Source organism: Sinohyriopsis cumingii, chromosome 1, assembly GCF_028554795.1.
Source record: "Sinohyriopsis cumingii isolate HCF-2022 chromosome 1, ASM2855479v2, whole genome shotgun sequence".
In the NCBI taxonomy this organism is placed as follows: domain Eukaryota; kingdom Metazoa; phylum Mollusca; class Bivalvia; order Unionida; family Unionidae; genus Sinohyriopsis; species Sinohyriopsis cumingii.
The window spans coordinates 127735198-127753103 of NC_142961.1; the positions used below are offsets into that span (position 1 = coordinate 127735198).

At 34.0% G+C, this 17906-nt stretch overlaps 1 protein-coding gene across 1 annotated transcript in view; it reads right to left on the reverse strand.

Moving 5' to 3' along the window:
• Nucleotides 1–17906, reverse strand: part of LOC149807841 (E-selectin-like) — a 46339-nt gene that overhangs the window by 20512 nt on the left and 7921 nt on the right. Inside the window, exons 2-3 of the mRNA XM_089971373.1 lie at nucleotides 4796–4893; nucleotides 4437–4652 (exon numbers count right to left, since the gene is read on the reverse strand). Coding sequence (XP_089827499.1) covers nucleotides 4437–4652; nucleotides 4796–4886 — 307 coding nt within the window. The 5' untranslated portion in view covers nucleotides 4887–4893. The remainder of the gene's footprint in view (nucleotides 1–4436; nucleotides 4653–4795; nucleotides 4894–17906) is intronic.

Below are 17906 nucleotides of genomic sequence, written 5' to 3' on the forward strand. Positions count from 1 at the left end.
TGCTTTAGTTTAATTCCTGAGCGATTTAAGTAGGAATGTAAATTAAGTTTTCAAGGAATAAATTATCATCAGGTTATAATATAAATAATTATCTGATCCATGTGTTTTCGTTAAGCATGTTTACTAGATACAATACCATCTTGTTTCTTCCTGATGTACTAAAACGCTTTAAAAAGTTTGCCTTTTTATAATCAAGATCAAACAAATGTAAAGAGTTTACAATAATCAGAGTTATATTTGGGTCCTTTCAGAATAATTTGTAATTAATTTAAGACGAAATAAAAAAGGAAACGGACACGGAAGCAGACCAAAGATCGAAAGGAACGTTGATTGGTTAGTCATGGATGATGTTTTGGCAATCATTGCTTTTCATAACATGAATGGTCAGTGTCATCGAAAATGGACGGGGTTCGTTGTTCTTGTCGTCATAATAGTCTCTGATATGTGTCTAATATATCTGCAAGTCATATCAGTTGTTAAAAACTGGAATATATTCTGTTGAAATCGAAACGGTAAGTTCTTACGTATAGTCAGTTCTAAAATAAACAACCGGGCAAAATAATTTAATTGCTAAAGTAACAAACCATTGCTAGATCAGTGGTCAATATCTGAATCAATACAGCCACATTCAAGATACAAAACAACATTGTGGTCTTTTTCTGTGTACTGAATAGAGCCGAAATATATTGAAACCTGTAAATGACATAAATGATCTATATATTTTACTGCGGTAGATGTCATGGAAGTATTTAATTCCATTTTATTTTGTATACATCTTGTCAAAACAAAATATAACATTGCAAATAAGCAAACTAGAAATATATAATTGCCTCTCATTTGCTTATAAACTCTTAAAAATACCTTAGAGACTAAGATAAATATGACCAAATTGTATAGTTTAATCGAATTTCAAAATTAATGTTCATGAGAACATTATCCAAGGAAACGAGAATTGTTAATTCTTGGGTCTAATTTCAGTGTATAAAATCGGACACTCGAAACTCCCCTTAAGATATACATAGATTGGGTGAAAAAGTACATCCGATTGATTTAACACAAAACTGCCTGATACAAAAATAAAATAATAAATAAATATAAAAAAATAAATACAAAGTGTATGGTTAAGAGGCAACACACGTGATCATGAATGTAGAGTACATAAATCAGATAATCCTTTTACAAATGGCTTCGAAATGGAATTTACCTTATGCAACAAGGATATGAGACGTAGTTACCATATGAGGCATACTATACTTCAAGCTGAAATTATAACCTAACGGGCAATTATTACCTAGCTGCTGGGTTCACTTATAATGGTATAGTAATAACGGTAGTATGAATTATTGGAATAATGAATAGTTTTTAATGAACAGGCCATTTCGTCAACCAAATATCTAAAATGTACATTTTGATAGGTTCGTGTGGACGATAAAACATATTGGTAATCTCAGAGTATTTTGATAGGTTTGTGCCATTATATTAAGCGATAATTGGCCGTATACTTAAGACTCTTGCATTATTTAATAATTATATTGTAATTCATGATTACTGGCGACATCTTCATCACATGATACCCGAATTGAACACGAGCACAAATACTGGACTTCACAAATATGATATGAAACCCGATAATTGGCTCTACTTATCATCTTTAAAGAATTTAGGAATTTAGGTTTAGAACATCAGGCAAATCCCGCTCGCTGTTTCAAGGCATATGGTTGATATTATGATAATACTTTGAAGATATATGGGGCTGAATTTGAACTGTTGACACATATAAAGACAAGGTATTTATGATCGTGAGTAGAATCCGTCGTTTAATTTGTATGATAAATCATACATACTCAAAGTCAAATGCAATAATAAATGTACCAAACATATACGAAACGACAGCAACATCCTAATCGCGGAACGCAAAGTAGATATATACTATATGTCAAGGTCATCAATGTTTGCACCTGGAGACTATGCATTGACACTGATGGACCGGGAACTAATATATTACAAAATGAAAACCTATTTAAATGGACATACTATACTCTGTATAAAATACATCACTATACGTTGTTTAGTTTATATCTGGATTTGAATTTACTAACTCATCTCCATTATCATTTTGCCGACGGTGCCCTTCGTCATGAGAATTTCCTTCAACAAAAATGGTTCCTCTCATTTGCAAAAGAAACGAATCAATATTGATAGAGGTTAAGAAAACAAATGTACTAAAACTTGTTTTTACAGTATAAGATATAAAGAGAAATATGTGAAACATTGCAAAAAAAATTAAAGATTTACCTCTACCTACAACAAAAACTAAAAATGTTTAATATAGTGCCTTTGTATGAGAAATAACCTTGCGTTCGATCTTACATATATCTGAACACAACTTTGTGACACGAAGCTACATATGAACTCGATGAAAACTCTTTGTTTAAAAATTGACGAAAATTCAAGATTTGAAAAATAGGCGGAAAATATTAATTGTTTTATAAAATAAAACGTTAAGACTTGTGCAAATGGAAATATATTATTTAAGCTACATAAAACTAGATCATGAACCAACAGAGAGAAAGAGTATATACAATGAATTGGTTTTGTTTGTCTATAGAAAAGACAAATAAACCGACAACACTCCAAGAAAATTAAATTAGCCAAAACAATCGATGTTCTTTAAATACATCAGAGCAGACCAAATAGTTGACGAAATAATTATATTGCAACCAGATGAAAACAAATGCAGCAAAATAAAGTGCCTAATAATGACTAATACCGATATTTTATGCGTCTCTGGTGAGAGAGAGAGAAAGGGTTTCATGTCCTAAGGTCATCGTTATATCCTTATTCACGATTGTAAACGTTGGAATGAATGTACGAAAAGGAATGAGGAAACATTTGATTATAAAATATCTTATATAACCTTACATATTTATGATTAATATTCATTCAGTCACAAGAACAATTACTAGGAATTAAATTGTATGTGGTCATGCAACCATACAATTAGAAATCGAATACTTCTAACGATGATACATAATTAGACAAAAAATTAGAAATCTTGTATACCTCTAACGATGATAGAAACTCTAGTTGATGATATAAACTACTTACCATACGATTACTTCTGCATTTTGTATTGAAACGTAAAATCAATATTTCCCTAAAAGTTGTATCCTTTCTTATGTTTCAAACGTTTGTTATTTAACATTTCGTTTCACTCGGAATAACATTCTTCTCACTATGCTTCTATTGCCGTTTGTCCCTATTGCCAAAGAAGACTAAAAAGTGCATATCGTCTAAATTATTCGATTATATACCTCTACATAGAAAATTATGATATTTGAAATAGTCCACAATATCAACAGATATTTTGTTCCAAATGATTGTATTGATGAAAGTGAGGTGCAAGAATTCGTCATACATTAATTATCAGTAAACGTACGGCCACAAAACAATAAATACAAGACGTATGTATCCAAAACTGCTAATTTTTATGACAATGTGAGTACATGGTAAACGAGAACATGACAATTAACGATCTGTTTCGAAATTCTTCCAGTATAGGTCACTCTATTCGAAAATCTGGCCAATTTATGGACAATTATCAAAGATTAGACCTGATTATTTTAGACAGTTAATCTGACCCTTTCCTACAGCACTATATGTGTGTCATTTAGTTGAATATTATATTGAAACTGATTATATATCCTTTCCTTGGATTTTATTTCTGTCATTACTGCCATCACAAGTGTTTGAAAAGTGTTACAGATACATTAGAAACGTTGGAAAACTTGTATTTAAACGGGCATTGACTTCGTAGTGGATTTATTACGGTACAGAAGATCGATGTCCACTTCAAAATTGTGTCATGATGTCAGCATATATGTGTATTTGTGTATTTGATTACATATGTCTCCAATCTTCATTCTTTCAAACTCCTGGGAGTCTTGTTGTATTTGTATTAAATTGCTATTTGTGACAGTGTAATTTTACAGACCGTTTTCCATATAATGACCGTTACTGAGAGATATATGCAACGAAATAAAATGCATAAAAAAACTTACTTTTCTCGGTGATGTCAGGCTGCTTCATCAGTTTGAGTTGCTTTAAAATAACTAAATGCTCCAAATTATCCAATGGATAGTAGTAAAGTGACGCGTTTCACATACCAAATTCTACAAAAGATACCCACCCATGACTCTGCATTCTGTTCTTGGCCGAATAGTACCATTTTGTCTATAGTAAATATATTGTCGTGCGTATTGTTTGTTTGAATTAACATGGAATATTGATATTCAAATGATTTACATGAACTTGCAATGGATGGACCCCGGCCTAAATAATCTCAGCAAAGTTTGGGAAACTACGATGCATGGTTTTTATAAATAGGTACGATACTACATGTAAAGGAAATGATACAAATACAGTAGTAATCTTACTTATAAGCTGGTAAATCCTGATGAACTTGATGAAGAAGAGTCCTTTGAGATTCACTGTCCACCAAGCGGACTTTTGATCAGTGCCTGTATGACTGCATGTTTTGTCATCGAAGTTCGTTGATGTTTCCCCATCTACCCCAAGTGACGCATTATAGCTAAAACCATTCTCTGTATAGGTAGAAGACTGAGTTGCAGGTTTCTTCAATGCCACGTTTTCTGAAGCATAAAGTATCACATTAGCCGTTGCAGTTTTCATAGGTTAACAATTTGTTTGTTCCGAAAGTCACTTTGTGCAGATTAGAACTATGTTTGTTACATATGTCTTAAATTAGTATTATTATGCTTTGTATTCGCTTTACCTCCGTATGGTTCGTACTGGCTTCTGGTGATAGTTGATAGGTAGACTGTCAGAATCAGCAGATCTCTTTTAAAAACAGGCCTATTCATCATGGTAATCCTGCAAGGTATCAATAAAATAGTGATATATTAACTAGTACCCAATGATGATTGCATACAAGCAATCTATTTTTCCACAGTTTCAGGATTAAGTAGGAATTGGACGATGATAAAAACAATACGAAAAATAAAGGCCTAGGATGATATAGTAACAATAAATGCAATATTGTATTGACGTATTAGCAGAGGGCAGTTGTAACGAATTCAAATGCATAGCATAAGTAGAGACAACTGGAAAGCATCAATTATTTTTGTATATTAGTGTGAATTATACCAGCTATGATCCAATTTAAGCACAACTATTCTAATACACGGCACTAGGCATTTGGCTTAAAGTTTGCATCGATATGTAGTTACGACTCAGAGTATTGTTAATGACATGACTTATTCATGAAAATGTCCATCACGAATCAGAAATTTATTCTCAGGGGTAAAGATAGATTAATTCAATGTAACATAATTCCTACACGATATTGACTATATATTGATAACTATTATCGAAGAATAAATGTATTCACAAAGAGAGACACTGACGTTCAACATTCATTGGAAATTCCATACAGATAGAAAATCTACACAATGATGTTTGTGCATGTAATGCTAATATACTGAAAACATATGACAGGCAGTCAAATTTGTCTCATGTAAAACTAGATAAATAAAATATATACAATTCAGAAAAAATGTGGGTTTATTAAGAAATATTATGGCTTGAGCAAATTCAAACAGATGTAGATTTATAATCTATGAAGTCTCTCAACTTATGTTACCAATCAGCTATATTTATGATCCTAGATATAAATAGTCTTTATTTCCTCACTTAACAACAGTGTGTGTGCAAAATATTTAATTGGCAGAATAAACTCCATTTTTAGAAGATTTTATACGATTATATATGCGAACATGTATATATATATATATATATATATATATATATATATATATATATATATATATTTAAGTGTTTGTTAGTTAAAATTGTGTTTATTCCATTACATCCTTTTGTAATGTAACAGTGTATGCTGGTCTTGACCTTGACCAAATATGAATTATTTTCTGCCTGACCTGAATGACCTTTTTATGTTTTTATTATTCAATTTATGTAAACAACTAATACAGCCTTCATTATTGGCTATGTGTATGAGAAAACGGCAAAAGCTTCTTATCGAAGCAAAACAAATATTGGTGGAAAAGAATGTTTTGGATAAGAGTGCTTTGGTTTTGATTAGTAGGTTTGTATTAGACCCTAGCATAAACGTAAAGGAATTAACATTAAAATACATGACGGAATTTGAGTTAAGGAGGCTCGAACTTCAGAAAGATAAAGAGGTGGAACCAATGCAACAAGATAAGGAGGAAAGAAAGAGAAAAATGATATGTGAGAAAGAGAAGAGATAGACACAAACGCAATTGCAATTAAATTAGATAAAGAGGAATGGGAGAAGTGAAAGCAGTTGGAGAAAGCGGAGAGAGGGAGAAAAGCAAATGCAAAAAGAAAAGGAAGAAATAGAATTTCAATTGATATTAAAAGGATTAGAGCTGGCAACTGAAATGCACATCCCCACTTTACATACAATTTCAAATTTTGATGTTACTAAGAATATTAAGTTAGTGTCCCCTTTTAGAGAAAAAAGTAGACAAATATTTTTCTCGTTTTGAAAAATAATTGCTGAAAATTTGAAATGGTCAGGGTAGAATTGGACTAAGTTATTTAAATGTGTACTCACTGGTAAAGCTAGTGATATTTACAATTCACTGCACTACAGCAAAGTGCTGACTATGATCTGGTAAAGGAATGAATCTTAAAGGGTTATGAGTTAGTCCTTGAGGCTTATAAGCAAACATACACGAACTATCAAAAAGAATCTGGACAAACTCATGTCGAATTTGCAAGGGACAAAGATCGATTATTTGACAGGTGGTGTTTAACCAACAATGTTGATTAAGATTACGAAAATCTAAAACAATTCGTTTTACTTGAATAGTTCTAGAATTCCATCCAGACTTGCATTAAGACTTATCTTGGTCAGCATAATTCGAAACTTTAGAAATGCTACTCGCACTGCTGACGAGTATTCCTTAGCTCATACAATTTCTCTTATAAGCTAGTCTTGTGCTCAGTAGTCTTCTGGTAAGACAGTATTTCAGCCTAACACGGCCCTTTCTAAATTTCAATCTGGCACAACTTTGATAAATGATGTTTCTGATACGATTGTATACGTGTACCTACAGCAAGAACAAAGAACATGTTATTTCTGATATTTGCTAATTGTACAACTAAGCAACATAATTAAGAGAGACCTCAGCCAAATGTTCTTATTTCTAAGTGGTCCAGGTCACGGTCATGTATTGAAAACAATGCATTTGTTGGGTTTGATAAACCCGTCTCATTTTATTATCGATAGTTATGAGCTACGTGTTGCCGAAGGGTTCTATATCTCTCATTGGTGATTCGTCCAGTCATATCGCTGCTAAAATTTTAAGGGACACGGCAGCTTCTCAGTCTTTTAATGTCAGATACTTTGCCTTTCTTCTAATGAGAGTGTTCTTATTCACGAAGTAGAGCGCGGCTTTATTACTGTTCCTCTCCATTGTGCAAATTTGTCATCATACGTAGTCTCACGATCCGTGACAGTCGGAACATTATCTGTTTCACCCTTTGAGGACATTTATTTATTACTAGGCAATGACCTAGCTGGAGATAAGGTTGAGTTTAATCCACTTGTAAATGACAAGCCTTGTTTGAATCAGAAAGTCGATCCTGTTTGAAAACGAATTCCCTGGTTTTGCGCATCTTGTGCAGTTACTAGAGCTACGACAAATAAAGCGCTTGAGAATGATGTTGTTCAGGAAAGTATTCCCTTAGCTGACACATGTGTTGATCGGGGTTTTGATGAGGTACTTTTCACTCCTTGTTTATATCAATCAAAAGGTATAGATCACATTGATCCTCGTTTAACTACTCATTTTCTTTTTCATAAACAGGAAAATGATCCCGATTTATGTTTGTTTCAACAGGCCATTACTGAAACTGAACCCACATTAGTACCTGTTTGCTATTTCATTAAAAATGGGATTCTTATGAGTCAATGGAGACTTCCCGAGATACCTGCTGGTGACGAGTTGTCAGTGAAATATCAAAATATAGTTCCAAAAATTATATAGACAGGAAATTCTTAATCCGACCCATGACAATCCTTTGGCTGGTAATTTTGGGATTGATATGACTTTTCACAAGATCTTGATTCACTTCTATTGGCCAAGATTTAAAAGTGATGTTAGTAAATAAATATTGTCACGCTTCTTAAAGTGTAGGAAAATTCAATCAGAAGATACCTAATGCTCTTCGCAACCTATTCCCGTATTTGACGAAGTATTTAGCAGAATAATGGTAGATAGTGTTGGTCCCTTTTCTAAGAACAAGTCGGGTAACCAATACTTGTTGACCAATATGTGTGCGTCAACATGATTCCCAGAGACAATTTCTTTGAGTAATATTAAAACTAAAACAATAGTAAAATATCTGATAAAGTCTTTTTACTCAGTTTGGCCTTCCCAAATCTGTCGAATCTGAACAAGGGTCAACTTTTATATCTGGTATATTCTAGCAAGTTTTGTACGAATTAGGCAACCAACGATGCAAGTCTTCTGCCTATCACTCTGAGAGCCATGGGGCTTTGGAAAGATTTCATCAAACTTTGAAAAATATGAATTGGTCATATTGTTTAGATACGGGTAAAGATTGTAATGAAAGCGTTGATTGCAGTTAGAGAATCAGTTCAATAATATCTAGGATTCAGTTCCTTTGAACTGAATTAAGTTTAAGTTTAAGTATAAGTTTTTAGATGAGAATCTTCTTTCTAATGAAGATACAGTCAGTAATCTTCTCGAATATATTTCCAACTTTACGTGTAAGTTATCAAACTTGTGTGAGGTTGCAAGACTAATCTGCACTCTACTCAGTCACAAATGATTTTAAGCTATGATATAAACGTAAAGGAACAGAGTTTTCAGCCTGCTGATATAGTTCTGGTTCTCTTGTCCTTACCACAAAATCTTCTTGAGGCCAATATTATGGTACTTACACAGTTGAAAAGAGCGTAAATGATGTAAATTATATCATAAATACTCCTAGGAACCGAAAATAAAAACAACTTTGCCATATAAACATGTTAAGGAAGTATGTTGATAGAGATAGCCAGGCTAATCATGCAATTAATTTAGTTACACCTGACTTTTTTGTTTTATCATTGTAAACAGCTAATACATAGCTAAATTAGTATCTGTGTGTATGGGCTTATTATCAGGATCATTATTGATAGAAGCTGTAGATATGTTTATTTTGGTCAAAGTTTTGGAGTTTCCTAAGTGAACAATACATAATTCAAGTTATTGTTTTGCAAAACATCAAGATCATTCTGGAAGGTTATTTTCCATTAGGTGATTATTTTGATAGAAAATGTCAATTGTGACCTAAGGTCATGTAGAGAACTATATAATCTTGCGAGTGTGATGACTTGGTCATTCTTACTTTAGCAACTAGCACTTTCAAGTTGTATTATCTTGCGAACAGTTATGTTGAATTTTATTTTTTGAGTTTTATATTCTTCAAATTATTGAATTTTAAGTGTTTGGTTTTTTTTCCTCTGGAAATATAAAGAGCTCTATTAAAATTCTTGAATATATAAATTCACTGGCAGTATTACTGAATTTAAACCTGGAATTATATTAGTATGATTCAACAAAAGACTGTTGACACATCAAGACTCTATAAACTATAACAGACTCGTGATCACCGTCAGTTTTTGGATTTCTTCGAAACTTGTAAAGAGTTTTATTCAGGACTTTAAATTCTAAAGACCTGTGTCTGTAATTCTTGGATTAGTTTGGGACTTATTTTGCAGTACAGGAAGTCATTTGTTCTTATTTTCACTTTGTATTCAAGGAAAAAAAATTGATTGTTAAAGGTTACAAAGCTTGTTGTGTTTTACTTTTTTCTGTTACTTAATAATAAAAAGGTACTCTGTTATAGATGGTCACTTTAAACGGCGTGATGGACAGTATTTAAATGGGTATTAGATAATACATAAGTGAGTGATCATTATGTGATGGTCACTACAAATGACTTATTGAAATTTAAATGTGTGTTGGCTAGTAGGTAACTGATCACTGGATATTAGAAACTAGGTAATTAAGTGTAGGTAACCGAGTGTTAGATAATATATGTACTTCATAAATTACATTGTAAGTCTTACTCTGCTCATACAAATTAATGGTAACCGATGTATTACTTTGAAATGATACATCTGAATTTATATTTTTCGCGTCTCAGCATATAAACATCTTTAACGGTACATGTCCTGTTAAATGCTATATTATGTTAAGTCCGATTGGAAGAATATTTAAAACTTTTGCTGAATAATGTGTACTTAACCATCTTGCAATTAAGGACGTGTAACTAAATTTATCCGCTGAAACGTTTTAATGGAATACAATTATATATGACGAAAAATAATATATATGCAATGTTAACATAATGTTTTTGGTGATGAATTCCATGACCTCTTTGAGTGTGAGTTCTTCAAGGAGGATCCATTGAACTTAATTAAGAAACATTATTATATACGACCGAATATTTTGAAATATCAACTTTTAATGAGAATAAGAGAAACTAATAGTGAACAGTTTAAGCATATGAGTTGTCAACCTTGGGAACGAATTAGAAACTGATTAGATGACAAGACCGTTTGCGACTTTAACGTTATAAGTGAAACATATCATAAACATTTTCATCTAAATGATTGATCACTTTTTTTTTAGATACTTCCTTGAATTATAGTATCTCATAATCCATTATCCGTCTCAATGTCTGTCTCCCAGCATTTTTTTTTTCATTTCTCCCTCGTGTTTATATCATAACTTTATGGCTTCTTATATAAAATAAATTAGATTAGACTTCACTCATATACCTCGTATGTATGACCGATAATGGTTGTTTTATTAAGTCTGGTTCTGTTCTGTTCCTTAGTCCTACATTTAAAAAATAATTTAGTCTGATTAATGTTTAGCAATAAGTGAACTGGATAAATATAACACATCTTTCCTAAATCCACCAAAATCCTGTTTAACTTGTAGTGCTTTGTCCGTTTTGATTCGTTTTGGAAACTTTTCTTTATCAGTTGATGTCACAATATCCATGAGCCGCTTGTTCATTGCAAGTAATACAACAACTGTATCACGTGTGTTGCTTGGATCTTCGCGAGAAGATTAATTATGATAGCAAAGCATGCTGACCAACAATTAATTAAAGGGGCCTCAATTTCAAAATGATATTACTGTGGCAAGATGTTTTAACATTATTCCATCAATCTTTTGTAAACATATGAAAGAAGATGAAACAAATTTAGAAATAGCTACTCACATATTACGGAGAAAATGTATTTACTGATAGACGGAAATAAATAGTTAATATCCCGACTTTTAATTTGCATATTTCTGGTTTTATAATTGCTGAAATTAAGAATGTGACAGGTTATAGGTAACAAAACACAGTGGAAGTTGCGGTGCCAAGGAGCACTGAATGGACAACATAGTTTTAATGCAAGGAAGTAAACTAGGTACAGAAAAGGTGTATATATTTAACTCCTTACATACATCTTAAACGCATAATGTTAGATTTCCGATAAAAAGCCGCATATGTTCCCTCATGAATAAAAGCCGCAGTATCAAATTCAAGTCAGACCCTAAATATATGGAAATTTTCTAACATTTAATTTTTTCAATGCTGTCGTACAAAACAAAAGGTAAATTGTTGACTAATGACATAATGAAAAATTCAGTTAGACCACCAAAAACGTCCACACATGTTAAACCTTGGAACTAACAGCGCAACGTTAAATCCTGGTTCGACCCCATGTACACCTATGCATTTATATTGGAATAAAAAATGCGAAGCTCCAGAGTATACAAACCTCCACCCAGAAGTGCCGTATGTAAACGATTTTTTTTCCATTCTGTATTGTTACTACAGCTTACTGAACCATTGCTTTTATATTTTCAGCCACCACCAATTCTGTATGTACCGTGTTAAAGTGAGGCAATACCGTCATGTTGCCGCCTGCTTCTGGCACATGTCTTTAAAAGGCGGTTGAAAGACTGTGTAAACTTTAGAAAGACAAGGATCGCTACTTCGTGAGTTAAAGCCAACGCTATATATGGCTGTCGTTATCTTGCCTATTGAAACAAAGGCTCTTTAGCCATTTACCAGGCAGTTGGCCTTTGTGTGACTAGTAGGTAAATCCAGTGAGCTCGGCAGCGGCTGGTCTTTCGCCCGGAAGCCTTCAATAGGTCATCCATGAATGGGTCCTCCCGTCTGGCATGCATTTATGAATGACCAAATGTTTGTTGTCTGTATCCAAAAGCTAATTATAGTTTTGTTCTTGCGCGCATCTTCGCGAGTCCAAAATCGACAGCTTTCGGGAGATCAAGCATATTTTAAAAAAAAAAAACCTCTCTAGAGTGCTATCAGCCCTAATTATATGCCGTCTTTCGCTAGCCATAACCTTGGTGTACCCACAAAACTCACAAGTCAACGCACCCAGCTCTACAAATTCAGCCATCTTCTCGGAACTTAACTTCGGGTGCCACGTAACGATCTAAAATATTTTCAAACATGAATAATTTAATCCAGGCAGGTCTCCTGCCTCTAATAATCCCCACCTAACACAACCCGAACTTAACCTGATGGCCGCGGAGGGTGCCTCCCTCTTATAAATAGCACTGCTTCTTTTGCATTTTTAGGTCGCCATCTTATAAATAGCACTGCGTCTACTGATTTTTTCGGTCACCTACTTTTCAAAGGTCGTCGCTTCTAATGGCGTGGTTGGCCACCAGGTCTTGCTGGGCTAAGCGGGTTCGAGGAAACAGGCATTACACAACTGCGTTGTACGCTGGTCGAAATACCCTGCAGCCTGTCCTGGAAATTCGTCATAACAACTGTTGGTGCTCTCTTATAAATTGGTGGTACCAAAGATTGCATAATGAAACTAAACAAATACTTCCATTGTACAATATGTTTGTGTTAGTGTTTGAATATCTTATCAAAACTAAATGTGCATTGCGAACCATGTTCGCTTTTTTCTCCACTTTTTATGTGCGTGGTTATTGCTCTAGAGTCGAAAATCACATTTATATTAAGGTGTTGTTGGTGAGCAAATGCTTTTAGTACACTGTCAGACAAAGTCAGATTTCATCATAAACTGCTTTTCACATTGTCCATAAAATAAAAATTATTGTATAGAATTTATGTACGTAAAATGTGTATCATTTTGCAGATAAGTGTTACAAGGTCTGGTGTCTCACATGTTGGTCACGCTGCATGAATATTCCCGCCTAGATATATTTCTGAATCCTAAAGCAGTTTTGAGGTACAGCCGGATTTTATATGAGAAGAGCCCCAAACTTTGCAGGAAGATGACATGTTTAGATTAAACTAATTCCTAAGCCACACATACTAGCAACTGGGTACATTTGAATAATCGATTCACCAGATCCTAGACTGGGAATTTGCCGGAATGTTAATTGTTGGTGTATCCGACACAACGATACTTGCGCTAACATATATATTGGCTTTACATAATTCCACACATTAATGTAATATTATGGCATTATATTCGATTTGAAATTGATCTTGGAATCGTTTCTGAAAGCACATCAGTACAATATGGTGGTCGACTGAATATTATTCAGTTATGTGTACAACATTGTGTGGTTACAAATCGGCTAATGATCTTGAAACTTGTCCTTAAACTACACATAAATCGTATAGAAATCAGTTTTGTCTTTGTTAAACCTATTTGGAGTCAGGCAACAGATGATACGAGGCGAATCATCACGAACGAAAAGGTCATAGTCATGGATATCTGTATTCAAACCTTAGAAAGGTTTAGGTACAGTTGCTACGAGTCTATACTCTTAAAAGAAGTAACAGAAAGAGTGAAGACAACAAGTTTTGTACAATTTAACAAACAATGTTTTCCTCTAGAATACAAATTGAAAATTTAAGAACAAAGAACTTATGGTTTTACGAATCAAATCCAAAATTAATCCAAGAAATAAAATCATAGAAGTCCTAGTAATAAAAAGTCCTGAATGAAACTGAGTTCAGGTCGCGATGAATCCAAAATGAAAGGCGCTGACGTCTGTTGTTGTTCGCTAAGTACTGATGTATCAACAGTCCTTTATGCAAATGTTACCTGTTAGAGGATTTTAACTGATTAGTCCCTCACACACTTACATAAGAAATGTCCAATTAACACAATTACGGCAGTAATAGTGACAATGGAATTTCTTTGAAATTGATCTTGAATACTCCGACGAACGATTGCCCATTAACACCAGAGGTGTTATCATTGTCCCGAGAGTGGTTGTCCTCTTATTAGTGTACAATCGCTGGTGAACCAGGACGCAACATTACTGAACGAACCAAACTTGTTGAAACACTCATTACCAAAAACATTTGTGAAATGCGCATACTAAATATGTAGTTGCTTTTGCAATTATAACTGCGTTAATTAAAGTCCAATGACTTCTTCGATTTCGCAAAACCGCTGGATGACCCATTCTTTCAAATGAATACGAATTTGGATAAAAAATACCATAACAGACTTTGAAACTGAATTATTCAAATTTGAGAACAATTCTTTATTTGGCAAAACAAAGCAAAAATGTTTGAAAAATAATTAGAATCGATTTGATTCATGATAGTTAATACGATAACTTTTGATGGAAACTTGCTGATCTGGCATCAGAATCAAGAAGGATATCCGATAATGTGTATTCAAATAGTTCACCAAGAACACTCACTAATTTTAAAAGAGTGATTATCCGAAAGAACACCGGCTGTTTTGCAACGTCAATCAAAACAATTCTTGGCAAATTCATACATGAATTGTCGGGTAAACCAATCGTTGATTTGGTGGTATTTTGACTTAAAATGTACGCCAAAATGATAATAATATGGCATGTTTTTGAGGGGAGATATGAATTCAAACATACAACAAGTACGATTATGTCAAAAAATATAGGCTGGGTGAATTCCCGTGTACCAACGTATGTCACCGATTGATAGAAAACGCTAGATATTTCCCAATGGAAGTGACACTTGCGAAGGCTGAATAGATTTGTTTATAAATCCGTCTTCTCTTGAGCAACATGTAATTCATTTCGAACAAATTGTTTTCTAGGACACTTTATCTTGTGTGGGCGAGTCTTTGGCTTTTGGATCATATGCTCTTCTAGTAAACGTGTTGGTTGTCGAGAAAAATCAAATATGTCTGAAAATGTAAATAAATCAACGGACCATACTTGACCGTTGGCCCGATATTGGCCGCCTTCTAGCTTTTCTGATGCATAGATACCGAGCAAAATAATTGCCGATTGCTGCTAACAGTAGCAGTTGTGAAAACATTTTGTAAATAACAGTGCCCGTCATAGATCATATTTCATTGGCTAATTTTAGTCCAATCCTGTGTGATTTCATTATTTAGTTATTGTATGACTGGTAAAGTCGTATTACGCATTCGTACCATCCATCACAAATCACTCTGGGATTAATTCTTAATAATCTTGTACCTTCTTATGTCCAAAAGTAAACGTTCCGCAAATCTGTAATCATAGCATTCCACAACAGGTCGTTCACGGTGCATATTAATGTCCCGCGCAAACTTTAGTTTATGTTTTGTCAGCACTATAATGACAGATCAAATAAATTATATATCTGGATCAACTTGAGACAATCATGGCCAAGTTATGAAATCAGACATCAGCCTCATGGACCAAGCTGGGTATTTGGATATCAAGCCAAGCACGATATATTTTGCCGGCCCTGGCAGGTAAATTTACCAAATGTTTGTCTGCTTAACCATGCTCAAACGGCCTTGTGGATTACCTTTGCCGCGCTTGCTATTTTATTTTATTTTTCTTTTATTTTTCGTAACGGCGGTATCAGATCTGTATTATCTTCAAGGAGTATCATATATGTTTTTATAAAATCCTCTAATAACGCATGTTTATTATGCATCAAAATATTTTACTGTCAATTAATGGAACCACTTAAAACCATGTTAGCCTACATTCCTTCTTTGCTGATCCATCTAGCTATTAGTTCTCGTAGTAGTGAATTTATTCCAATCAGGTCATGGATGAAGGTTCTATGGGCAGTTTGAAATCATTTGGTGTTGTATAGCAGGTCATATCGGCAATATGCAGATTCAACACAATTCATATGTCCATCATCATGATTTGTTTGGGTTACAGAATATGAAGTCTTTTACCAGGCCCTCGGTCATTTTATATAGGTCCTGAAAGGATCCATGTCTGCTTTTCATTCAAAGTATTGTATCCAATGTGTTCCTGGTGATTTTGTTAATGTAGCAGCAGCATCCCAACCGATGACATTTCTGGGCCTTGTTTGAGTCCACAATGTAAGTGAATGATAAAATGATCATGAACATTTTTCTCAACAGCCAGCACAAGTTCCAGCAAAGACATTTCGACCGTTATGTATTCAATTCGAGTTGAATGTGCAGTACGTGTAGTCATTAGTCATCGCATGCAGTATGAAGACATGATTGTGTTATACAACATGTGTACTGACAACTAATATGGCATCACGCAAAAGGAAATTCAATGTATCAATTATTATGCTCAAACAACACATAAATCACTCAGGTAATGTTTCGATGGAACTCATGTTTCGTACATTGTTCATTGGTCAAGCTTTTTCAGGATAAAAATCTCAACTGTTGTTGATTATGAGTTAGAACTGTTGAACACGATGGATCAGTTGTACGTGATAGCGCCGTCAGCTGATGATGAAATGTTTTGTGATGTTCTGAACGATTTTTAAAGTGTTGAATGGCAAGTCGTTACTATTAATTTCTTTTCCACAAACGGTGTTTCTCACACCACTGACTACCTTGATTCAATTGCATATAATCGTATTGTGCAAGTCTATGTGTTGTTTGAACACCAATCAACAATAAAACTTCGATGTGATCTATTTGACACGCCTCTTAATGTAATACAGGACAACTATGACATGTTATTGACGCGAATGATCCAGCAAATATTCATTGGACGTGATGTGCCGCCGACTTCGCCGAAAAAGGTCACCACAGCTCGAGAGATAACAGGCGACATAGGGCTGATCACAGATTCTTTATCTTAGTGTTGGGATCTGAGGATTCCGCGATGAATGAAGCGGTAGCAGATGAAACGGGCAGCCTCCTGATGCGAGAAACCCTGGGCTTAAACGAGGCCCTACCAAGGCACCTCGCCAATGTTTCAGACGAAACTAGCAGTGTTCGTTAACCTCATTGCTTTAAAAATATAAAGGCAAAACTAACTGAAAAAAGATACGAGCCTGTGTAAAATTGATATCGAAATGATGAGTCATGAGCTAGGAATCCATTTAAATATCTAGTTTAAGCCTATTAGCTACACTATAAATATAATTTTCTGCAAAAAACCAACCCTCATTGAAAACTGCGAAAACTATTTTGCAAGAGTGGCATCACAGTTTCCTTAAGTATAAAGGCACCAATGCAGTCTGCAGCCATGGCACCTAAACCAGGTTTATTTCGAATACTACACTTTCTTTACTCATTATTACGATTCTATGGTCATAAACTAAGTAACATAAATAAGCAAAACCATCAAGTTTTGTAAAAGCACACAAGCAATTTAAGTAATAGTTTTGCAAAATTAAAACATAAATTGATCTTACAGTATTATGAACTAAATCCAAAATAATCATGAAAAGTCCATAACAATGAAATATTCTTTATACATTTCAGATCAAAGAATATACAGGTCCGCCAACAGTCCTGATATGTCACAATAGCGTCGTCCAGAACCTCTTTGCGACAGGAAGGGAAGAGGGACAAATGCAAATACGGAGAGAAAAAGAGAGATACAAATGAAAGTGCAGATACATAAAAACAGAGAGAAGTC